The 23,862-nt window shown below is 58.6% G+C and overlaps 1 protein-coding gene across 3 annotated transcripts in view; it reads left to right on the forward strand.

The window, feature by feature from the left end:
- The window catches only part of KCNJ12 (potassium inwardly rectifying channel subfamily J member 12), a 41,095-nt gene extending 21,413 nt beyond the window's left edge, over positions 1-19,682 (forward strand). For 2 of the 3 annotated variants that reach the window (XM_052657155.1, XM_052657153.1), the window contains exons 2-3: positions 8,970-9,088; positions 15,188-19,682. In XM_052657155.1, coding sequence (XP_052513115.1) covers positions 15,249-16,532 — 1,284 coding nt within the window. In that variant the 5' untranslated portion in view covers positions 8,970-9,088; positions 15,188-15,248 and the 3' untranslated portion in view covers positions 16,533-19,682. Of the gene's footprint in view, positions 1-4,152; positions 4,210-8,969; positions 9,089-15,187 lie in introns of all 3 variants that reach the window. The other variant, XM_052657154.1, reaches the window with a different exon arrangement.
- Positions 19,683-23,862: the final 4,180 nt, after the last annotated feature.

Raw genomic sequence — 23,862 nt, forward strand, 5'->3', positions numbered from 1 at the left:
ATCGGAAAACGTGCATTCGTCTTCTTCCCAGAAATTCTTTCTAGGCTGTGCTGGGGCCACAGAAAAGGGCTGCCTGGACATGCTCCTGGGGCCTGGCAGGCCTGGAAACAGACCACGAGCACACAGCATGGCCAGTGCTGGAGTGAGTGGGTCCCTCCTGCTGTCCCCCTGGTGCCTGGCACGGAAATGCTGCTGCTGCTCATGATGCTGGTGGTGGCCACTCTTCTCTAGGCTCTTTATGAACTTGTCAGTCCTCAAAGCAGTCACATCTGAATGCCCGCACATTACAGATGGGACCCGAGGCCCTGAGAGGCCAGTGACCTGCCCAGGGTCTGGCCTCGTCTGACCAAAACCCTAGGATTGCACGTAGTCAGCACACAGGCAGGGGAGTGGACTGGCTGGGGGAGGGTAGGGAGGGGCCGTGTCCTGTGGCCAGAGCACTGCGGGCCCTCACTGGGCCCCGGAGGGGAGGCCCAGGTGGAGGTGTCCCTCAGGGGTGTCTGCTGCCCTGGCCTTGGGGTTGAGTGGAATGAGAAGCTGTTTGGCTCTCAGGCGCTTGCTGAAGCTGAAGTGGAGTCTGGCACACACCTGGACAGGCCTGCGGGAAGGCAGGGAGACCATGGCTCAGAGGGGCTGCCAGGTGCCTAGACATGCAACCAAGGAGTCAGAGATGGAATTTGAGCCCAGAATTGGCACACTGCAAAGCCCATGCAGCTCTGTAGCTCGCAGGTGGGCTGTTTCCCAGTTTGCAAACGTCAACATGAAAGCCTACTCTGTGGCCGCAGGCTGAGCGGTAACTGTGAAGGCCCAGTGCTGGGCCCCATGTCTCGAGGGCCTGGCTGCACCTGTCTTACAGATGAGGACACTGAGGCCCGCACTGCCTTTCGGTAGCCAGAGTTCTAGCTGGTTCGGTTCCCAGGGTCTCAGGAGAAGCCAGGGATAACGGGAATCCCCCATCCAGTGCTGCTGTGGCCTAGTGAGGGGCCCCTTGCCTGTGAGGGTGATGGTCAGAGGTTAGCAGTAGGATGCCAAGCCTCTTCACACTTGTCCCTGTGTTGACAGCTGGGCCCTTGGAGGCACCAGAGCCCGGCAAGCTGGCCTCCACAGCTGTCTGGAAGGTGGGCTGGGTGTTGAGGCAGGGCCACCTCGCAAGGTGAAGGGGCCCCACATGGCTTCTGCTTCAGGTAGCAGTGGGGAGTGGCTATGCTGAGCCATTCTCTCCCCTCAGGGGCTGTCCCCTGCATGCACTGGAGGGTCACCAGGGCATGGATTGGGGCAGATTACCAGGCAGGGTCATATGTCTGGCTTCCCTTCCTGGATGCATGACCGTGGGCAAGTCCCTTCACCTCCCTGAGCCTTAGTTTCCTCTTCTTAAAACAGGAATCATAATGAGTCCCTCACCTCTGGGACTCAACTGGGGAGGTCTGTGCTGTGCAGCGAAGGCTCAGGTTTTGGGGGCGGCCTGGCAGGGGGTTCGTCCCCAGCTCTGCGTCTTATAGGCTGTTTGGCCTCGGAGAAGTCACTTTAGCTCTCAGCTTCCTTATCTGCCCTCTGCGGACAGCAGCAGACCCTACCTCAAAGGGCTTTCTCAGGACGCAGTGAGCAGGCAGGGCAAAGCCCCTGTAGCTGTGAGCGGAGGTCTGGCCCAGGCTCCTGAGCAGAGTGTGCGCACCTCGACTCTGCCTGACGCTGCTGGGTGGCTGCCTGCGGGGAGCGGCGCCCGGCTGGTTCCGTCTGATGAGATATAAATAGCGGGCAATGTTTGCGAGCAAGGATCCGCCTCCCTCCCCAGCCGGCAGGGCAGCGAGGCTGACGAGCTGGTCGTGGGGACGGGAAGGGGACGGGAGCTCGTGAATAATCATCACACGACCCGGCTTAGTGCCCCGGCCTCAAGGCGGAGGTGCAGTTAGCGCCTCAACAGGCGGGAGAGGGTGACGCGTGCGGCTCGGCCCAGCGGCCCTGGTGCCTGGCGTCTGGAGCGCCCTCTTCTGGGGCCCGGTGAACCTGCAGGGCGGCCCCACCCAGTCCCCGCCCCTGCCTGCTGCCTTCCCAGGTGGACTCCCCGGGCTCCGAAGGGAGCCACCCCACGGACTGTCTGCCCACTGGGTCGAGCACTCGCGCCCTGGCTCTGGCAGCCCTCACTGGCTCAAGGACAGACAGGCCCGGCTGCGAATGGAGCCTGGGCCAAGCCTGGCCCTCTCAGCCCTCCTGCTCCTCTTTGTGTTCAGTGGTTTGCTTTTTTTTCTTTTGAACCAAGGCCACCCCAGCTTAGCCAGCTCCTGCCCCATTACCAGGGTGACCAGGCCAGCCATAGGCTTCACCCCACAGCTGCAGCCAGGGTCAGGTGAGGGACTTCAGTGCATGCACATGCGTGTAGCTGAACATGCGTGCATGGCTATGTCACACCTCCTACACATGTGTGTACACACAGCTCACACATACAGATACACGTGTGCAAGAACAGACACATGGAGACTCACCCCATGGTGTCCAGCCCCGGCATGATGGAGGCGCAGATGTGCCCTCGTGAGGACACAGCCCAGGCCCCTTTGCTGATGTTCCCAGAGGAGCAGGGGTGTGGATGTGCACCGGTCAGTGTGAGAGCTTTCTTCCCCATGCCCTGGTCTCTGCATGAGTGCCACCTCTGGCCACGCAGCTGCGTGATGAACACAGCACCCTGTCTCCCGGCCGCTGCAGCCTCCAGCTCCCACAGCACCTGCTTCCAGCTGCTGTCCTTCTCCAGTCACCTCCCAAACCCTCCACTCTAGATCTGTTTCTGGGGAAACAAACTCGGGCCACGTGCGTGCACACTCTGACACTGCTGGAGTCACACGCACCCACACCCCAGGCTGTCTTTGCAGGATGTATGCACATGTGTGTGCATACCTTTGTGTGCTGGACTGGGGTCTGGGCACTGTGCGTAGACTAACAGGCAGGCAATAGAACTGGGTCCCTTTCACAGATCTGGAAATGAGACAGAGATTAGTCATGTAAACACGCAGCTCAGCTGTAGAGGAGGGCAGGCTGGAGCCGGCGAGGCCGGGACCGTGTGCAGGAGGACTCCCCAGCCCCGGCCGCTGGCAGTGCTGACGGTGCAGATGAAGGCGGGAGCAGCCTCCATCCCTTGGCTTCTGGTCATGGGCCCCAGCCCCTGGGTACGCACAACCTCTCCAGGATGTCTGGCCTGAGAATGGCACTGACTAGCCTGTAGCCTTGGGGCACTGTATTCTATCTCTGACCCTGTTGCTTCCTCTTGGGGGAGTCTCAGGATTGTTGAAAGGTGCACACAGTTGGTGCTAAATAAAGTTCCAGGTAGGAGAAAGCTCTTCCTGGGGCTCTCAGTGGCCACCCTTCCCGCTCTTGGGGAAACTGCCCCCACAATCTACCTCATCTTCCTGGGCACAGGCTCAGAGAGGGCCAGTGGCTCAAGCCACACAGCACAGCAGGGCCTAATACGGTCCAGACCTCATGCCCCTGTCCCCTAGTCTTGGGCTCTCTGCAGCCCCTAGCCTCCCACAGTACTGGTTTGCCATGAAGGAGAGGCAGCTGGGGAGAGCTTCCTGAGCCCCTTGGAGAAAACTGGTTTTTCCTGGAGACATCTGGGCCAGACATGTGGTCAGTGCCAGAGTCTTGGTTTCCATGGCCCTGTATCTGGACTCAGTGATTCCTACCCAGCTCTGGGTGGACCAGCTGTGTGACCCTGGGCATGGTGCTCACCCTCTCTGAGTTGAGCCCCAGTGTGTTGTGACTATCCGAAGGAACCGTAGTGTGAATGGAAGTAGCCCGTGTCAAAGTGTCCACGTGGGTGCACAGTTCCAGCTGTTAGGGTTGGAAAAGCATCTGTGGTGGAGGCCAGTGTGAGGCTGTGTGGGTCAGAGGCTCAGACGCCCTCTAGCTTGCTGCCTTGCCACCCTGAGCCTCAGTCTCCTTGAGCAAGGCAGGACGTCGGAGCGTTTCCTCCAAAAGCCATTTCTGGGGCGTGGATTGTTCTTACTGCTGGCAGATGAGAAAGAGGAGGCTCGGGTGCCCCGGCACACACAGCTCTAGCCTCGCTGCCTCCCTCCAGTTCCTTGAGCACATGGAGCAACATCCCAGCCTCAAGGTCTTTGTCCTTGCGCATATTTCCAAGAACACTGCTGTCTCCTCCTGCAGGCCTCAAGTCACGTGTCACCCCCTCAGAGAGGTCTTCCTCTGCCCACTCTGCTTCAGGTATGACTCGGTTCTTTCCTCCCCAGCGTGGTTTTTGTCTGCCTTGCCCCCACCCAGTCTTGGCCCTGAGCACCGTGTCTGCATACAGCGGAGGCCCAGGCGGTGTCTGCTGAGTGAATGCCCCATCCCTGGGGCATTAGAACCCTGCTCTAATTAGAATCCAGCTCTCCAGAGCATCCTGGGTGGAATGATTGGTCGTCCGGAAGCCCACCCTGTTTTCTCAGCCTCTTGATCTCAGAGCACAGCTTCCGGCCCATCCCAGGGTGAATCCTGGACCTCAGAGGTCTGTCAGGCCTTCCTATTGAATCTTCTGTTCCCAAAATAAAGCCAGATTTATAAGATGAGGATGGGGAGAAGAGAGAAACTGAGAAAACAACTGTCCCTCTGCTCCCCTAGCAAGCCTCCAGGTCCATGGGGCACTGAGGCCAGGAGTCAGGCTGTGTCCTGCATGACTTTTGCCTGGAAGGCTTCACACTGTGCCCAGCCTGCCGTGAAGCAAGGTGGCCCCTGGTCAGGAGGGCTCCTTAGGGAGGAGGTGGCTGGACACAGAGGGACAGAGGCCAGGTTGTGGATGCGGGGCTTGGATCTGCTGCTCAGGGCCTGGTGATGGTGGACACAATGCTTCTCTCTGCAACTTTCTTCCTCCTTGCTCAAAGACACGTGGGCCATCTCACCTGAACTGTCCTTGGGTGCAGTGCCAGACACTCAGCAGAAGCTAGGCATTCACTTCCAGGGTTCTAAGAAACGTGCTGCCGGCACCTGGCAGGGAGCAGCAGGGGACCCAGGGAAATCTTGAAAGGCTTCCTAGAGGAGGCATCCTTGGAATTTGAAAGATGAAACACAGAGCAGGGTTTTCTGAGCTGAGGGCCCAGCCCAGGCTGAGGCTTTGGGTGTGGACACTCCTGAGACGTCCCCCACTGAGGATGGGGGGTTCACATCCCCACTGTGTCCTTTTCTCTTGTTGATTTATAAGAACCCTTTATATACTAAGTATATCAGCCCTTTCTATAGCAAACGTATCATTTACCATCCATTTTGCCTATAATGTATTTTAATAAGCAACATCATGAATATTTTTATGGTGGCCGATTTTCCAACCTTTTGTTTCATGGCCTTTCATGTCCCAGGGCGTTCCTTGTCCCTTTGTCTCAGGTCTCTGCTCTCCTGTACACACTTAGAAACTGTTTGAGACTTAAGTTGAAGATTGATAAATTACAGCTGTAAGGAAAACAGACACCACAGTGCCTTTGCTCACTGCATGGTCCCTCCTATCCTGTCTATCTGCTCTCCCCTTCCTGCTTGGAGTGAAGTCCAGTCCAGGCCCTCCATGGAGGGACCTGTGACCCTCCCCCTTCAGGGTGAGTCAGAGGCTCAGAGATGTGGTGTTGGGAAGGTGTGGGGGAACCAGGGTATTTCCAGCTCTGTGTACTAACCTGATGAAACCCATCATGACCACATGAAATAGATACCATTATTCATCCCATCTCACTGGTGAGAAAACTGGGCTCGGAGAGTTATATGACTCGCTCAAGGTCATCCAGGAAGGGACAGAGACAAGACTGGAATGCAAGCCACGCTGCCTCTGGTTTTATACTTTCAAACTCTTCTCTGGCACCCTGATTGCCCTTGGGGCCAAGTCCAAACTCATTAAAATAACGTACAGGGCCTCTCAGCACCTCTGCTTCTACACATTGGTGTGAAGTGCACAGGCACTCAGCACCTAGGTTCCCTGCTTTTAGGGTCTCTTTCTGCACCCTGCTCAGCTGAATGCAGGTGCTGGAAGGGCCAGCCCCCTCACGTGTAGTAGGAGCAGAGTTCAGAGTTGGGCGAGCTTGGCCCAAGGCCTAGTGTGTGAGGAGCAGAGCCAGTGCGCACCCTGCTCTCTGGGACCCCGAGTGCTCCTGGCAGTGCGTGGTCAGTCTCAGCTGGGCCCTCTCCAGGGAGTCCCTTGCCCCCCGACTGAGTCACACTCCTCCCCTGGCCTCCAAAGGCTCTGACCGTGCCTCTGACCCTGCCCGTTATGGCTGCTACCTAGCTCGCTGTCTTCCTGCTTGGTGAGGTGCCCCTTGTAGACAAACGCTGCTGGTCCATCACAGAGCCCCTGGTGCCCAGCTGAGTCCAGCAGTGAGTGAGCGCTCAGGAAAGTTTGCCTCCCAGAGGGAGGTCCAGAGAGGGACGGGGGCCTGCCCTAGGTCACACAGTGAGTTTGAGCAGAGCTGGGGGCCCCATGAGTAACCCCAAGATCCCCCAGGCCCCACTTGGTCCCGGGACCCACGGAAGCCCAGGGATGGGCCAGTGTCTCTAATGGCCACTCTAGCAAAGGGCACCAGGAGTCTGTCCTCTGGTGCTTCCAGGGGCCCGGGGCCAAGGACACCCTGTCTCCCTCCTGCTCCTACTCCTCGTGGAAGGATGTTCTCAAGATAAAAATACCCTCGGAAGTATTTCCTGGTGCCTGGCATGACCTGTCTTCCACATTGGGGGCCAGAACTTCCTGCCTTGGCTTTATCTCGGGGCTCAGAGAGTGGACATTTATCCCTCCTGGCTGCTTGGCTCAGCCTAGCGTTATGGTCAGTGCATCCAGCCCCTGTCTCCAGGCCACGGAATCTGAGGGGCCTGAGAGGTTGTGGTCGCTGTGGTTCCTGTAGCCAGCACTTACTGGGCACCCTTGCCAGAGATGACACCCTGGGCACAGAGCTGGGGGGTGGGGGCAGGGCGGCCAGACCCAACCCCTGCAGAGCTCAGGGCTCTCCTGCTTCAGAGCCTGTTGGGTGCATCCTGAGAGCAATGCACCGGGCCACACAGTAGGGTGTCGTCCTCTTAGAATACTGGGACTGCCGGCATTTACTGTGCGTCTGCTGCACTGGACACCCTCTTTGTAGCCTCCCCATTTTGCAGATGAGAAGCCTGAGGCCCAGGGAAGTTCCCACTGGGAGCTAGGGGGTGATCAGGCCTCGAATGCAGGGCTGAGGCTCGCTGATCCCCAAGCCCCACCCTCCAGGGGAGGCTGTCGTTGGTGAGGATGGTGACTGTGGTGGTGGAACCGCGTGGTGCCCGGCTGGTGCCCAGTGCACTTCCCCCATGGCACTGGAGCAAGGCTGAGCAGCAAGGGGGAGGGCCCGCCCCTGACTGACAGGATGGTCCTGGGGGAAAAGCAGAGGGCTCCTCTCCCTTGCTGGGAGGCTGAGGGACAGTCTCGCTGTCACATCAGGTCATCCTTACCAGCTGAAGATGCTCTGACCTTCCCTGTTCAGGACTGTGGATCCCCCTCAGGAGTATGTTTAGTGAGCCTCCGAGGGTTGGAGGTCACACCTGTCTCATGGGCCGTGGCCGCTGCAGGGGAAGATGGAGAGCTGGGAGGGTGTCAGATCCTGAGCTCTTGTCCCTGAGCTGCCGCTCACTCTGTGTCTGTGTGACCCGGGGCAGGTCCCTGCTCTACTCAAAGGCTTTGTCTCCTCCTTGTGGAGCTGGTTTGCTTCCCTCACAGGAGAGAGCCCGTTTTAGGGAGCAGGCAGGCAGAGGCTGAGAGAGCCAGGGAAGGCAGGCCGAATGACCCCAGGAAGTGGGAGGCAGGCGCTCCTCCGTCTGCCCTGCCCATGGCCAGATGTCATCCCCCTGCTCAGTTCCAGCTCTCGGTGACCTCACCCTTCTCAGCCTCAGTTTTCCCATCTATCCCTCAGGGTGGGCTGTGAAGGTTGAAGTATCACTGAGGCCAGGAACCCAGCACCCAGGGCCAGATACAGTGGGTGTCCACTCCAGGAGAAGGACAAGAGGTCAGAGGCCCCGGAACTAGTCCTCTCTGTCAAAAGTCCAGCTACCTGTTGGGAGTCTGGGGTTGAGACTCCACCGTTTTTAGAGGGACCAATGGCAGGGCCCCTGGCTGCTGCTTTGGGAACCATGAGGGGTGGGGAAGCAGGAGGCTGAGGGCTGGGTGTCCTGAGGTGAGCCCAGAGTGAAGGGAGACCAGCCAGGCCACCTCCTAAAAGCATGAGCAGGTGCCCCGAGCCAGGAAGTGACTCAGCCAAGGTCATACAGCTGGTGAGAGGCAGAGTTGCAACTGAAACTGGGTTTGTATGCTTCTAAACCCACCACTGGCACTGCCTGAGAAGGCTTGTGATATGAGGCTGACTCACCACCCTTAATCCCAGCTGGAAGATCCAGCGTGACTGTGGATGCCCGCCAATGGTGGCTGCAAGAGAGTGGCCTGCATGGGCACTGTGCCCAGAGGACATCTCAGGTGGGCTTGCCTCCAAAGACTCCCCGATGCCCCCTTCCCCCTGCCCCCTGCCATGACATTATGGCATGCTGCGGAGGAAGGCAGGGGCTGTCCGCTCACAGCAGGGCCTGTGGTTGGTGTGCTGAAGGCTCTGCAGGTAGCCAGGTACGCAAGTCACACCCTGAGGTCCTCTGACCTGAGGAGAACCACGACAGTGCCCCGTCTCTGCAGCAGGAGCAGCAGCAGCTCTGACTTCATCGGTTTCTGATGTCGTGAGGCTTGCCTGAGTTGGTGTCTGTGAAGCGCCTACCAAGTGGCTGGCATGCAATAGTAGGCATTCAGTAACTGCCAGCGGTCACTTTCTCTGGGGGCCCGCATCGTACTGCCTTTCTCTGGTTCTGAAGGGTTGTTATGGGGAGACTCACAGGGATCTCCACCTTCCACGGGGTCCTGGGAAAGCAAGCAGAAATGGGGGCTTGTGTGGGAGTTTATGACTGTTGAGCTCCCCCCAGCAAGGAGAATGGTAACTGTGCTCTGTCAACTTCAGGGTCTTCCAGCCTCTGAGGCCTCTCCAGCTGGTGGGGAAATGGCAGTCACTGCTACTGCAGCCTTGAAGACAGTCACTTGCTTGGTGAGCACCGTTACTTAGAAGATAAGGTTCCAGAGGTAAGATTGGGTCATGGGTGTGCACCTGTACACCCAGTCATCCTTCCATCCAGGCACTCATCTCTTTACCCACCTGCCCATCCACCCATCCACCCACCTATGTGACCTCTCATCCACCCTCTATCCATCTTCCTTCCATCTAACTCTTCATCTACCTACCCAAGCCATCCAGCCATCCTTCCATCCATTCACCTCCCTTGCCAGCTATCCAGTCACCCATTCATCCATCCATCCACCCACCCACCCATTCACCCATCCATAGATTCATCTGTCCATCTGTCCTTCCACTCATTCATCCATCCACTCAAACATCCATCCACCCACTCTATCCATCCGTCCATCCATCCGCTCAATCCATCCGTCCATCCACCAATCCACTCAAACGTCCATCCACCCAACTCATCCAGACGTTTCTCACCTGCCTAACTAATCCACCCCTCTAGTCATTCTCCATCCGTCCGTGCATCCACCTGTCAGCCCCATTTATCCATCTACACGCTTGACCACCCATCGGTCATGCAATGTGAAGGTCTCCTCATTCATGATTCCTCCATCTCCTCATCCATGCCTCTGTTCAGCAGCTTATTCCCTTGTCTTTGTCTGAGCAGCAAACATTTACTGGGTGCCCGCTCTGTTCCAGGCCTTCCTCAATCTCTCTGGACTTCTGAGATTGGCCAGAGATGGGGCCAAGGCAAAACCAACTCTCACACAAGGTGGAAAAGCACCTTCTGGTCCTGACAGAAGGTGCCCAGGGCCAGAGAATCTAAAAGGGCCTCAGGGAAGTGGTGGGCTTCCACTGGTTCCTAACCGATGGATTTCCAGCATTCCCATTAGCTGTGATTTGGAGACTGGACCACGTGGGGCGAGGGTCACCACAGGAACATCCGTAAGGAGCCTGTTGCAGTGTCCAGATAGCAATGCCTGGACAGCAGGGGCCTGTGGGCAAGGAGTGGGTGGATAGCTTTGATCATTCAGGAGATCAAATGCACAGGACCTGGGGAGGGAGTGGATTTGGGGGCTGAAGAGGAGGGAGGAGGCCAGGCTTGTTGGCTGGGGTGACTGGGGAAATGGTTGGGCTGCCCAGTGACCCCATAGGGTGCTGGGGGTGTGAGGAAACAAGGAGACTGAGGGGGCAAGAAGGGGGAAGGGGTGAGCTTTGGAGAAGAGGAGGAGCCTGTTGGCTCTGCGGGGCTGGGAGGACATGGGGGGTGGTGGGCTGAGGGTCTGGAGTCCTTGCTGCAGAGCAGCCCAGAGGCCTGAGGAAGGCCCAGGCCTGAGGGGCCCTGTGGGCTTTGGTAGAGTAGGCGCCCCTGGTGTGCTCTTTGTAGTGGGGAGCTGCTCCCTGGCCTGCCACTGCACAGGCAGAAAGACTGGTATTGGTGGTTGGAAACTGGGCAGGTAGGCCTGGAAGTGGGGAGGGCCCAGGGACAGCTGAGCGTCGGCCAGGCCCATCACCAGCACACAGCTCTCCTCAGGCCTCACGTGGGCCTGGCAGGGGCCCCACCCTGAAGGCCTGCACAGTGTGTATTCCAAATGTTTGCAGCCTGGGGGTGACATCTGGGGAAGGGGAAGGACTGTGTCTGGGAAAGGTGGGCAGGCACAAGAGATGGCCATCATCACCCCAGACTGTGAGGGCAGAGGTGTTGGGCTCTCCCCAACCAGCCTTAGCCTGCTTACTGGACCCTGAGGTGCCAGCCTGCCCTCCCCACTCCAGGGATGCCCCTCTCCTGCCTTTGCACCCTGAGCTGCCCTGTCTCCCTGTGGTGCACCCTCCAAGCCTGGCCCAGACCGCTTGCTCCCTGTGTGACTGGGTGAGGCACCCTTCTCAGAGCCTCCGTCTCCCCACCTGCAGATGAAGGGTTGCATTTTTCAAGCTGTTGTGCTGAGTCTGATAGATAGTGCCTGGATTAGAAAAAAGGGTGTGGCCACCACAGGCTGTAGTGAAAAAGTGCTCTGTGATGGATTAATGATGTCTGCCTTGGGCAGGGACTGGAGAGGAGGTGTTTGTAGGTTACATGCTGGCTTTCCCTGAGACAAGTGCTTTGTAAGGATTCTTCCAGTTGACCATGGACTTGTAAGGACTTGACCATGAGGTAGTGAGTGCCCCTTCCCTGGATGTTCCAAGCGGGGCCTGAATGGCCGTAGATCAGGGGTGCTTGTGAGGGTCTTGCCTCTGCTTCTGTGTGCTGAGAGAGGGGCTATTTGTGTCTTATCACCACGTGGCATTGCAGGGACCCTGAGGACTGAGGCTGGGAATACAGTGTCATGTCCACATCTGGCCTTGGGGCCTGGAGGAGATAAGGAGATGGGAAGTTGAGTTCTCTTCAACCCCCCACACTAGGTGCTCACTTATGAAAGGCTGTGTGACCCTGGGTAAATGACTGAAGCTTTCTGAGCTTCAGTTTCCTTACCCAGAAAGTCATAAGAAGGGATTACATGACCTATTTGAGCTCTTAGTGTCTGGCAGGTAGTAAGTGCTTGACAAATAGTGATCACCCTGTTTACACCTATGCAGGGGTCCTGCCACCTGGGAAGCCTCCCAGGGCCGGGGACATTGAGCGCCTCCTCAGTGGCCCCTCTATCAGCCCAACTAGTTAGTGCTTTCTTGGCTTCAGCCTGGTCTCCTCTTGGATGCTGCAGAAACCTGAGGCCCAGAGCCTCAGGGGACCTGGCAGAGGGTGGCCCACTCCATCCGGAGGCACCTCCTGATGACTCGGCCCCACCGGTAGTCACGTGTTAGCTGCCTGCCTAAAAGCTCCCAGCCCAGTCCCTGCTGGGGCACTGAGTCTGCTGGGTGCCGGAGCGTCTGTGCGTGGGTGCCGTGGCCGGCGGGCATGCCGGCTCTGGAGACGCTGGGATTAGGACAGGTTTGCCTCCCCTTGGGGCTCTCTGGGTCCAGCCCACTGGGGGTATCTCACACCCCACCTCCGCTGCTGTAGTCGCCTGTCCTGGCTCAGGCAGGAGATCCCAGTGCCTGTCTCCTCTTTCCCTCCTCACAACCTCTGGGACCCCTGCCAGTCAACCTGGGCTTCCACCTGCTGTGGTGTTAACCATTGTCTTTATTATGTATCTCATCCTGGCCCATGAGGTGTTTTGTGACCTGGAACAAGTCTCAGCCTCAGTTTTCCCATGTATAAAATGGAGAGCTAGCCTCCTTGCTTGCTAAGGCCTCTTCCAGCAAAGCAACTCTAGCTTCCTGTCAGTCTAATCTAACCGTATGTACCTGTTGAGCAGCAGCCAGGTAGGCCTGTACGTCTTGGTTGAGGATATTGTCCCACTTTGGATTTTTTTTTTGGCCATGCCCTGCAACTTTCAGGATGTTAGTTCCCAGACCAGAGATGGGATCCAACTTAGGTCCCCTGCAGTGGAAGTGCAAAATCCTAACCACTAGACCGCCAGGGATGTCCCCCACATTTCTTAAACCGAGTCCTTGAAGACCACAGAGCCCTGCAACCTTGCCTTCTGTGTGTGGAGGGTCCCTGCATGTTTGGCAAGTTTGTGGTGCCAGGGCTCCTACTGTGGGTTCTTTCCTCAGCCTTTTTTTGTGGTGGTGTGTTCACAAGTGCCTGTGAGGGCTCCCCACAGCCCTGGCATCTCACGCACACACACATGCACACATGTGCACACAGAGCTGCCCACTGTGTCTCTGCTCCTTGGCTTCCAGGGGTCTTTGCCTGGGTGACTTTGCTCCAAGTACCAGCTTCCAGCTCTGAATAGTGGGGGAGTGGCTGTGAGTGTGGCCTGTGGATTTTCTCTATGGTTTTAGGAGAAACTTCAATAGAATAGGTCTGGGTGGGGCATAGACACCCAGCCCAGGTAGACTGCCAGTGGTCTCTGTGACACCTTCCACCTGCCCGGGAGCTGGCCAAGTCACAGCCTCCACGTGAGGCTGCCCAGCTGCTGGGAACAGTCGTGCCAGTCTGGGCTCTCCTGGCCTTTGATTCTTTTGATTCTGTCCTCATTACAGGCCTCAAGCTGCTCAGAGCCTTACCCGGAGCAGCCATGACCTGCTGGACATCCCGCAAGTCCTCCCGGCCACACAGACCTGCCCCTTGCAATCTGGTGGCATGCTGCCGGCTTCTGAGTGCCCCATCCTGGTCACCTCTGCTTGGAAGGCCCAGGGATCTTGGGCTGGGCTGTCTTCCAGGCACAGTCCCTGGGGTACCCTCACCACCGGCTCCTTGCCTCCTGGCCCAGGCAGAAGCAGCGCCCACCATGATAGCCTCAGGCCTCAGCTCCTCAGACCCAGGGTGAGGTGGTCAGCTGCAGCAGCTGTAGGGGAGAATGGCAGTGTGAGGAGAGCTGCCGCAGAGCCTGGGGTCTGCACGTTGGAAGACCTTGTGTCAGAGAGAAGTAGTTCTGAGTTCAGCTCTCCTGCTTAGTGGTTATGTGATTTTGGGAAGGTCACTTGACCTCTCTGAAACTCCATCCAGAGAGTAGAAATAGCCACAGTAGTTACCTCCTTGGGCTGCTGAGGAGTGACCCAGGAGTGTTTGCTGATGGGTCTGGCCTGCTCTCTCTGTGGGCGGATGAGCTGGGAGCATTGTGTACTTGCCAGACCTGGGGATCCAGTGACATTGGCAAATGGACGGCCCCTGGGAGGGGTCTGCAGCCCGGCTGGTTGAGTGGGATCCACCTCCACCTTCTCCCAGGTGTTTGGAGCAGAGATCAGAGGTGGTGCCCTCTCTGCAGCTCTGGCTGTACCCCATCCTGCAGACCAGGGCTGATCCCAACTTTGCCACCTCCTGGCTGTCACCTCCATTCCCTTTCTCCTGGTCTGGCCGCCCTGGGACCTTCTCTGGGGCCTCAGCGTCTCAGTGCATTCAAGCACTCCCAGGCTCATCTGGCTCTGACCTCGTGGTGTGACTGGTTTGGAGTTGGGGAGGCGTGGGGTCCATCAGTGCCCTGCCACGTCGTTCCCGCTTGGTGCCTGACATGGACTGCCACATGGCCTCAGTGCCCACCCATGGGGCCAAGTGGAGTTGGGATCTCCCACCTACAGATGCTGCCCCAGAACCAGCAGGGCCATGGGGAGGGGTGGCTACCCGCACATCTGGGGCCTGGATGCTTGCTCCCAGCAGTGAGATTGGAATTTGTCGGCTGTGGGAACAGTGCTGTAGGGTGTGGCTTGGGACCACCCAGTGTGCGAGTGTGTGTGCCAGCCAGGTGCTGTGCTGAGTGGCCTGAGGATGAGGACTTTTCTGAGTGTTCCCCACATGCTCTTATTTAGAGCTGAGGAAGGCAGGGGTGGCGGAGGTCCCCAGGCTGAGGTCAGCAGTCAGTGACCCCTCTGGAGGCTGACTCATGGGCCCCCTTCTAGCCACCTTTGGTGATGGGGAGGCCATAGGCCTCGCTTATGGGCAGTGAGAATAGGCACCTGGGGGAGGTGTGAGTGTCAGGAGGGTGGTGGGTCCAGCCTAGGGTGTCCATCAGGCCCAGGCCCAGGCCCCCAGAGTGAAACTGCCATGAACAAACAGCAAACCCCTGTACACAGGGAGCTGGTGGTCTTGTGGTGGGACGGCTTGTGCAGCCCTGAGCAAGCTGTTGTTGTGGTCACTAGTGCTATGGGGACAGGGAGGGATGTGTGGGGTTCGAGTGGGGTTCTGGTTTTCTCAGGTGCAGGGAGGCCCTGGGAGATGCCCCCGAGGCATCAAAGCCAGGGCTCAGAGGAGGGTGTCCAGGTGGGCCTGAGGGCGAGCAAGGGCAAGGCTGGAGACGAGATGGACTGACTCCTGGTGGCTGCCGTGGGCACTGGCACCGAGCAGGAAGGCCAGCATGGTGGCTTTCATGCTGGTCTTCGTGGGTGATTTCAAGGCCTCAGGCTGGGAGGGTAGAAGAAGGAGCTGGATCCTGAATCCTGAATATATTGGAAAGCAGAGCCCTTGGTGGGAAAAGGAAGAACCCAGGGTTCTTGTCTGGAGCAGCTGGGAGGATGGAGGCAGGCAAGGAGCTGGCTGAGATGGGAGGGAGGACTAGGAGCTGGTTGTGGGTGAGCCTGGGTCTCCGCAACCATGGCTTGGCCGGGGGCGGAGGCACGGAGGTAAGAGGGCAGCTACTGCGCCAGCACCACCATCAGCCCTGCCATCCTCTCTGTTGCAGGGGCTGCCCAACCCTGAGCCAGTCTGGGGTCAAGCGGGGTCCCGCTGCCCCCACCTCCTGGATGACTGCGTCCGGCCGCACAAACCCCTACAGCATCGTATCTTCAGAGGAGGACGGGCTGCACCTGGTCACCATGTCGGGCGCCAACGGCTTCGGCAATGGCAAGGTGCACACGCGGCGCAGGTGCCGGAATCGCTTCGTCAAGAAGAACGGCCAGTGCAACATTGAGTTCGCCAACATGGATGAGAAGTCGCAGCGCTACCTGGCGGACATGTTCACGACGTGCGTGGACATCCGCTGGCGCTACATGCTGCTCATCTTCTCGCTGGCCTTCCTCGCCTCCTGGTTGCTGTTCGGGGTCATCTTCTGGGTCATTGCGGTGGCCCATGGGGACCTGGAGCCTGCGGAGGCCCGTGGCCGCACGCCATGCGTGCTGCAGGTGCACGGCTTCATGGCGGCCTTCCTCTTCTCCATTGAGACGCAGACCACCATTGGCTACGGGCTGCGCTGTGTGACCGAGGAGTGCCCGGTGGCGGTGTTCATGGTGGTGGCGCAGTCCATCGTGGGCTGCATTATTGACTCCTTCATGATTGGCGCCATCATGGCCAAGATGGCGCGGCCCAAGAAGCGCGCGCAGACGCTGCTCTTCAGCCACAATGCGGTGGTGGCGCTGCGTGACGGCAAGCTCTGCCTCATGTGGCGCGTGGGCAACCTACGCAAGAGCCACATCGTGGAGGCCCACGTGCGGGCCCAGCTCATCAAGCCCCGGGTCACCGAGGAGGGCGAGTACATCCCGCTGGACCAGATCGACATTGATGTCGGCTTTGACAAGGGCCTGGACCGCATCTTCCTGGTGTCTCCCATCACCATCCTGCACGAGATCGACGAGGCCAGCCCTCTGTTTGGCATCAGCCGGCAGGACCTGGAAACGGATGACTTCGAGATCGTGGTCATCCTAGAGGGCATGGTGGAGGCCACGGCCATGACCACACAGGCCCGCAGCTCCTACCTGGCCAATGAGATCCTGTGGGGCCACCGCTTTGAGCCTGTCCTCTTTGAGGAGAAGAACCAGTACAAGATCGACTACTCGCATTTCCACAAGACGTATGAGGTGCCATCCACACCCCGCTGCAGTGCCAAGGACCTAGTGGAGAACAAGTTCCTGCTGCCAAGCACCAACTCCTTCTGCTACGAGAACGAGCTGGCCTTCCTGAGCCGTGACGAGGAGGACGAGGCGGACGGAGAGCAGGACAGCCTTGGCCCCCAGGCCCGGCGCGACTTTGACAGGCCGCAGGCCGGCACAGCCCTCGAGCAACGGCCTTACAGACGGGAGTCTGAGATCTGAGCTGCCGTCGGTTGGCCGAGGTGCAGCATCTGCCCCGCCAAGGAGAGGCCTGAGCGCCTCGAGGGCTCTGGGCCTGAGCAGGATGAGCCTGGGCCCTGGTTGCAGACTCAGTAGCGTTTTAGATGTTATATGTTTCTTCACAACGCCTGGGAATGTTGGCGGGAGAGTGGGTGGCTTGTGCTGCCTCTGGGGCTGGGGAAGGCCCAGGGGTGGGGAGGTGGCCTCCGGGCACTGGGCTGCAGGAGCCAGGGCCTTCTGCCTGAGGAGGGAGCTGCAGCCTGTCTAGAGACGGCTGACCAGCCCCCCGACCTCTGTGGGCGAAGGCCAGCAGGCAGTAGGGTGCCTCACTGGTTTTTACCTTGGGGTGAAACACCAGTTTTGGCTTTCTCAATCTTAGTTTGAGTAAGACTGTTTACAAACAAAAAAAAAAAATTAACATGTGATTGATTTTTATAATTTGTTGGGGGGAGAAAGGACAGTTAGAATTCTGTTAGTCTGCTAGAATACAAGTAGCTGAGTGGAGTTTCCAGCAAGTTCCCGATGCTGGGCAGGCCTCTCTTCCATGAAGACGGCACATGTGCCTGATGGTGCAGCCTGCAGGGTAGGCGTGGGGCTCACCCCCATTGTTTATGCTCACAAAGTGAATTGGATTTCATTTGTGATGGCAATACCGAGACCATGTTAATGATCCTAATGGAAGCTTTCCAGTGTTACTGGGGTGGGGGTAAGGGCCAGGAAGAGTCTGGGAAGAGCTTTCAAGTTTGACTCTGTGCCTCCTGCGAGGCGTGTCTCAGGGCCGGGATGGGACCTGCCGCCCACCGTCCCCCACCCTGACCTGCCGGGTTCTCCTGTTTGCTTCTCTCTCCTTTTCTGCCCAGAGGCCTTCCCCAGAACTGTGGGGGTGGATGGCTCCATGGGAAGGAGAGCTGGGTTCCCCAACTCCAAGGAAGTGTTTCAGCCCCATCCCCACGGGGCCCCAGCATGAGTCGTGCCTTAGAGACCCTGGGAGTTTGGCTCCAGTTGTCACTGTTTTTACTGGATTCACGCCTCCTCTCCGCAGCCCCCAACTCCACCATACTCCTCTGTCTGCAGAGGTTGGGCTGACCTGGCACCCCACCCTTCCAAGGCGAGCAGTGCAGGTGTGCCCGGGCGGGGCCCAGCTGGGCTGTGCCCTGATGCTGAACACACAGGAGTGTCCTAGGAAAGGTGAGCTTGTCAGCACACACCTCTGGGTCTGGTAGAGGCTTGGGTTCTTTGTCACTGGCTTTTGGCTCTGCCAGCCCAAGAGCTGCCCAGCACAGGCTTGTTCTTGATGGAGAAAGCAGCTGGCAGGGGCCAGGCCTCAGGATGGAGCCTGGGCCTTTCCCGGGACTGCTGAGAGCACTGTACTCACATATGACTGGGCTGTTCAGTCACTAGCAAGCTGGCATCTCCCCAGCCTACCTGCCCAGGTGCTGTGGGACAACTCACGACCAGGAGGTGCTAGGACTCTGGCCCCTCCCTTCCTCCAACCCCAAGGCAGCTGGAGGCTTGCCCCAAGGTCAGGGGCCATGCGGGTCCCGGCACAGACTGTCCATTCCCAGCCAGATGGCCCTGCCCTGGCCTCAGACTGCACCCTAACTTTCAGTCAGGAACAGTCAAAAGGGTCAATCCGAGGCAGGTGGAGGCTGCTCGTCCACTCAAGATCTACCGGATGGGCCTCTCTCCTTCCCAGCCCTGAGCCTTGGGCTTCTTCAGCCTCAGTCCTGGGGTGGTGTGGAGCCCCGTGGGAGCCCTGAAGGTAGCAGATGGCCCTGGTCGCTTGGGGCTGGCACACAGGCCTGCCGGGCCAGCCCTCCACTCACCCCACCCAGGCCCCAGCTGTCTCGAGTGGCCTGGGGCCCCTCCTCTCAGGCCTGTCCACCTCCTAGGCTCACACTGGATGGCTCAGGCCACAGACTCCGCAGGAGGGCCACTCCGAGCTGCCTTTCATCCCTCACCAAAGGCAGATGCTGTGTTTTCAAACTCCACTATCTGCTTTTTGCCTCCTCTGTGTTTATTTATTTATTGCTTGTGCTAAAGACCAAAATAGTCTCCCTCTTTAGTGCCCTTGAAGCAGGAGGGCAGATGGAGGAGCTGTGTGTGCAGAGGCAGGATCAGGTGGTCCCTGGGGCGTGTGTGCCTGTGTGTGGGGTATGGAGTGTGTGAACTCACTGAGTGTTCAGTGTGCCATGTGCTGTGTGTGTGCAGAACACGTGTGTTGTGTGGGAGTCTGTGTGCACACAGGTGTAGGTCACATGTGGCCTGTGTGCTGTACAGGTGGGGGTACAAACTTGCTCTGCCCCCGCCCCCTGGCAGTGGTATTTCCAGGAAGCTTCCTGGCAGCCTGGGCCTGGTGGTGCGGGGGCTGGAGCTGCCCGAGGTGCCCTCTGTCCTGAGAAAGCAAGCTGCTTACGTGGGGAGGGGCCTGGAGCCAAGTGTGTGAGAGCCGAGGCGTGAATTCCCATGTTGAGTCATCTCATTCATGTGCCAGTGAAGTGTGTCCAGTGACGGCTTTTCCTGGAAGTGCTCGAGTCTGTGCATGGGAGTGTCCTGCAGATGTGTGCCCACGACCATCTCCACGTGTGTGTGAATCCGGGCAGGTGGCGTCTGTGTGTGATACTCCGTGTGTGTCTACCCATGGGTCTGTTTGTCTGTCTGTTGGTTCCTGTGTTTCCAGGTGCGGGGCTGGGCACACAGCACTGACAGACCCCAGCTGTGGTCCCACCAGCCCTCTGCCCCGACTCTGTCCATGTGGGCATGGAAGGGGCACGGGTGACAGGGTGAGGCTTCTGTGCATGTTGGCACAAGGTGGCAGCCACACGAGTATGTGAGTGTGCCACCTCCAAAGGTGAGCGTCTGCATATGACTGCATGTTAGGAGGCCTGTGTGCATCTGTCCACAAACACACGTACACGCATGTGCCAGGCTCCGGCAGCAGAGCTGCGCCTGCCTGCCATGGGTGGTGTGTGCGTCTGCGGACTGCTTCTGTCCGGTCAGGCCCAGGTGTGCTTCTCAGAACACGGCCCCTGCCTGCCGTACCTGCTGGTGCTGTGCCGCCCAGTCCCTGCCCCCAGAGGGTCCCAGTGCGGGCACGGACCTGGTGGGAAGGAGGCCCCTGCAAAGGGCAAATCGACGTCAAATATATTTTAAATGGTGAAACGAGGAGAATTTTCATGTTATTTTCAACACAGAGTGTCTGGAGAAGTAGGCCACAAGACTAAACCACACTACACTCATCTCAGCCTCCCTGAGCGGCGCCGTGTGCAGATGTGTGTTGAAAGGCCCTGCCTGGTGTGGTGCCCCCCACCCCCACCCAACACCCCCTGACCTGCGGGGGGTTCCCCCAGAGGCTGATGAAGGAGGACAGAGAAGACAGAAGCAGCCTCCTTGCAGACCCCTGCGTGCTCCTCAGGCTGTGACCTGGCCCAATTGTGCCAAACAGCCGCCACAGCTGGGCCCTGGGCCCCTGCGGGGTCCTCCCCAGGCCTGTGCCTCCCTTTCCCTTTCTCCTGCAAGGGTTTGGCGAGGGCAGGGCTGATGTGTGCTGAGCCCCCAGAATGAGGCAGACCTGGCTCCCACTGGTGTGGGGGAGCTGAGAGGGGTTGAAGTGGGGGCAGCAGGGCCGCAGGGTGCAGGCTCGTGCGGCTGCAGTGTGGACACGTTGGTCTGTTCTGGGCTAAGGATATCATCACCTTGAGGGTCTCTGTTGGAAGAAGCCCCCAAGGAAAGAATCCTTCCTTTTGCCCAGACTTTGCCTGAGTGGAGACCCCTCTGTGTTAGTGAAGATCCACGCGATGATTCCAGGCCGCTGGAGAGGGAGCCAGGTGGGGCAAGGGGCTGTGGTACCTGTGAAGGCTTCTTGGCCCGTGTTCCTGTGGGTTGGACCCAGAGGCGATTGGCTTGATGAAGGGGGCGGGTGCTCTCCTCCTCTGGCCCTGGAGCTTCCCCTGGGGTCCCAATGCCAGAATTTAAGCCAGTCGTGGCCTTCCCTGCCAACTGCCCCCCACTCCCACCCCTGAGAGCTCTTGCCAAAGCACCACCAGGCCAGGCCTCCGGGCAGGAGAACCCAGCTCCAGCTGGAGCTCAGGAGTCCCTCAGGCCAGTCCCAACTCAGTCCAACCCCAGGCCACACGCTTGATCACTAGCCAAGAGTGGCTTCCTTTCCCCCTCTGGCCTCAGTCTCCCCATCGGTGGAGAAGGGCATTCCCAACAGTGGCCAGCTTGCAGATTGGTTGGAGAGTGAAAGAGAGAGCCCGTTAAATCAGCAAGAGCCTTGAAACCGTGCCCTCGGGTTGGAACACAAGTCCTCAGGCCCCCATCCATATGTGGCCATGCCCACTAGCTGCCTCCACTGTTTCCCACCTCCTAGAGGATGAAATGAGTCCACCTTGGAATCTTCCCTAAAACAGGTAAAAATGGGTCGCGGGAAGGGTGGGGAGAATCTGAGATCATGGGACAGGCTTATTGTCCTGGAGGAGGTCAGTTCAGGGTCACTGGGGGTGTTGCCCAAGGGCAGCGGGGAGGGTAGTTATCTGATCTGGGGTCAGAGCTAGGGCTCAAGCCCCAGTGCCCCATGTGGCCTTTGTGTCTGGTCACTGGACACTGAGGCCACCGCCCTCCTAGTCAGGACTGACAGGCTGGCCAGAGGGTCTCCCCAAGTCCACCTTCTGTTGAGGAGGCATGCGACTCGGGAGGAAGTTGGAAATGGGTTTCTCTTCAGTGCCAAGGAGTCAAGGTCACAGCAGTGTCCTCAAAGGACCCCCCTCCCCCTCCCACAGGCCATTCTCCACCAGGACCAGAGTGGTCTTCAAACCAGAGTCCAGCCTTTCGCACACTGCCTGTGAGCCCTTCTCGGCTTCCTTCCACACTGGATCTTGTCCATCCAACCTGCCTTCATCCTGCCCTCCTCATCCCCCTCTGCTCCAGGCACCCTGCCTCCCTTTAGTCCCTTGAGAGCACGTTTTTGTCCCCACTCCAGGGCCTGCCCAAGGTCCCTTTGCCTGGACCGCCCTTCCCCTCACCCCCTCACCATTCCCCTAGACTCACCTCCCCATCCTTCCTGGCCCCCTGCAGAGGCTCCCCGTGGGCAGGGATGGTGTGTCTCAACCCACTGCTGAGGGCCTAGTGCCGGGAGCAGGGTAAGATGCGCTCCCTGTGTGTTCATCTGACGGAAGATGGGTGGGCAGAGGGCGGGTCCTGTGGGCTTCCCAGCCAGAGAGGAGCCTTCAGGTCTCACCAGCCTGCTGCCCCCGCTCCCACCTTCCCCCTGACCCCACGTGGGCAGAGGCCAGCCACCAGCCACGCTGGGAAGAGAGCGGTTCAGTCTGAGGGCAGGGAGGGTGGAGAGCTTGGCACTCCAGGGAGTCTGAGTCAACTGAGGGCCCTGAGCCCCCTCTTGTCAGTGCTGCTGAGACAGCACAGGAGTAGTCCTTACCCAAGGCTGGGTTGGGGTCTCAAAGGCCTTCTGCCTTTGTTTATGATCGGCCATCTTTGGGCCTCAGTTTCCCTGCGTGAGAAACAGGAGCCCCATCTATTCCTCTGACAGCATTTATGAATTGCCACTGTGTGCCAGGTATTGGAGCCCTGGGAGGAAGCAGGATAGGCCCAGCTCCTGACATCCCTCTAGGGAATCAGGGGACAGACATTCAATGGTGTGAGCCTGCAATAGATCCATGTGCACGTGACTCAGTGGCAAGGGGTGGGGTGGCCTGAGGGGTTGGTGAAGGAAGCAGTAGAAGCAGGAGAGGAACTTAAGGGCAGACGTGGGAGCGGCTGAGGGCCAGCCACCTGACCCTGGGTTCAGGCGTGTGAACTGTGGCCCCTCCGCACGGGGAGGCCCAGCCTCTCAGCACTTTCGGGCCCAAGTGGCTCCTGTTAAACCTGAATGATTCTCCAGAGAAGGAGCAGTTGAGGTCCACTGAGCAACGACCCAGCAACAGGGCACTGGGCTCACCCCAGTACAGGCGTCCGGTGATGCACGAGACACACCTCTGCCGCAGCCGCTGCCACGGGCCCGGTCCCTGAGTGAGAGGGATGCTCAGGCCCCAAGGACAAAGCAGGGGAGGCCTTGTTGGAGGGACCAATGGGTCCAAGGAAGAGGCATTTCCTCTGAGCTCTGAAGGATGAGTAGAGGTTTCCCAGGTATATGGGAAGGGGCTTCCCAGAGTGGGGTCAGCACCAGCAAAGGCCCCTGGAGTGAGAGCATAGGAAGAAGTAAAAGGAAGAGTTTGGCTGGGGTGGGGAAGACCGCACAGGGCCCCATGCAGGGCCCGACCTCCTCCAGACCTCAGCCTTCCTCAGCCCTCCGTGATGGCCTTGCAGCATTGCCCCACAGCCTCTCCAGAGCAGGAGCTCTGGTCCTCTCTTGTTCACGATGGAGCCCCAGCACCCAGAGTAACCAGTGCCTGGCCCCCTGTAGGTGCTCAGCTTGGGCTGCTCCCACAAGATGTAAAAGAACCACGGGAAGTCGTTCTTGACCTGTCCTGGGAGGGGCCTGGGCCTTGCCGTGGAGCTGGCTGAGGCGTAGGTCCAGGAGGCCTCCTCCATGTTGGCCCAATTGCGAGGTGCCTGCAGGCTTGCACAGTTTGTGTGGCGGTATCCTTTTCAAAAGTGCACAAAATGAAACAACCTGTGGTTGCCAAGGAACCCATCCTCATGCAGAACAGTTAACAAAGTACAAACGAAAAAATTTGTGGGATATTAATAACTACAGGCTTCCCAGGTGGTGCTAGTGGTAAAGACCCACCTGCCAATGAGATGCAGGCTCAATCCCTAGGTCGGGAAGATCCCCTGGAGGAGGGCATGGCAACCCACTCCAGCATTCTTACCTGGAGAATCCAATGGATAGAGGAGCCTGGTGGGCTACAGTCCGTGGGGTCGCAAAGAGTTGGATACGAATTATCGACTGAACATGCACGCAGTAACCCTGTTTCCTCACTAACTGTTGATGCCAGCTTCCTGGAGGTGAGCACAGCCTCACTGTCAAGGGTTCCAGAAAGTCACCAGCAAAGAACCCCACCCCTACCTCCCCACATTCCCCACCCCCGCCATTCTGCAGGTGGCAGAATTGCCTCCATCTGTAAAAGAGGATGGTCACTTTTCATTAGAGGTGAGAACACAGAGCTGTACATGCTTCTCACCCAGGTACATTCCCCGAGCCCTGGTGGGCGTGCAGGCCTGGCTTCTAGCCCTGCAGGCCCAGTGGTTTGGAGACAGGCTCGCTGCTGTGGGGCAGGGCAGGGACACTTCTCCTGCAGAGGTCCAAGAGAATATGTATACTGTAGGCTTGTGGCTACGAGGTCACTGGGGG

The sequence above is a fragment of the Budorcas taxicolor genome, chromosome 19, assembly GCF_023091745.1.
Source record: "Budorcas taxicolor isolate Tak-1 chromosome 19, Takin1.1, whole genome shotgun sequence".
NCBI lineage: Eukaryota > Metazoa > Chordata > Mammalia > Artiodactyla > Bovidae > Budorcas > Budorcas taxicolor.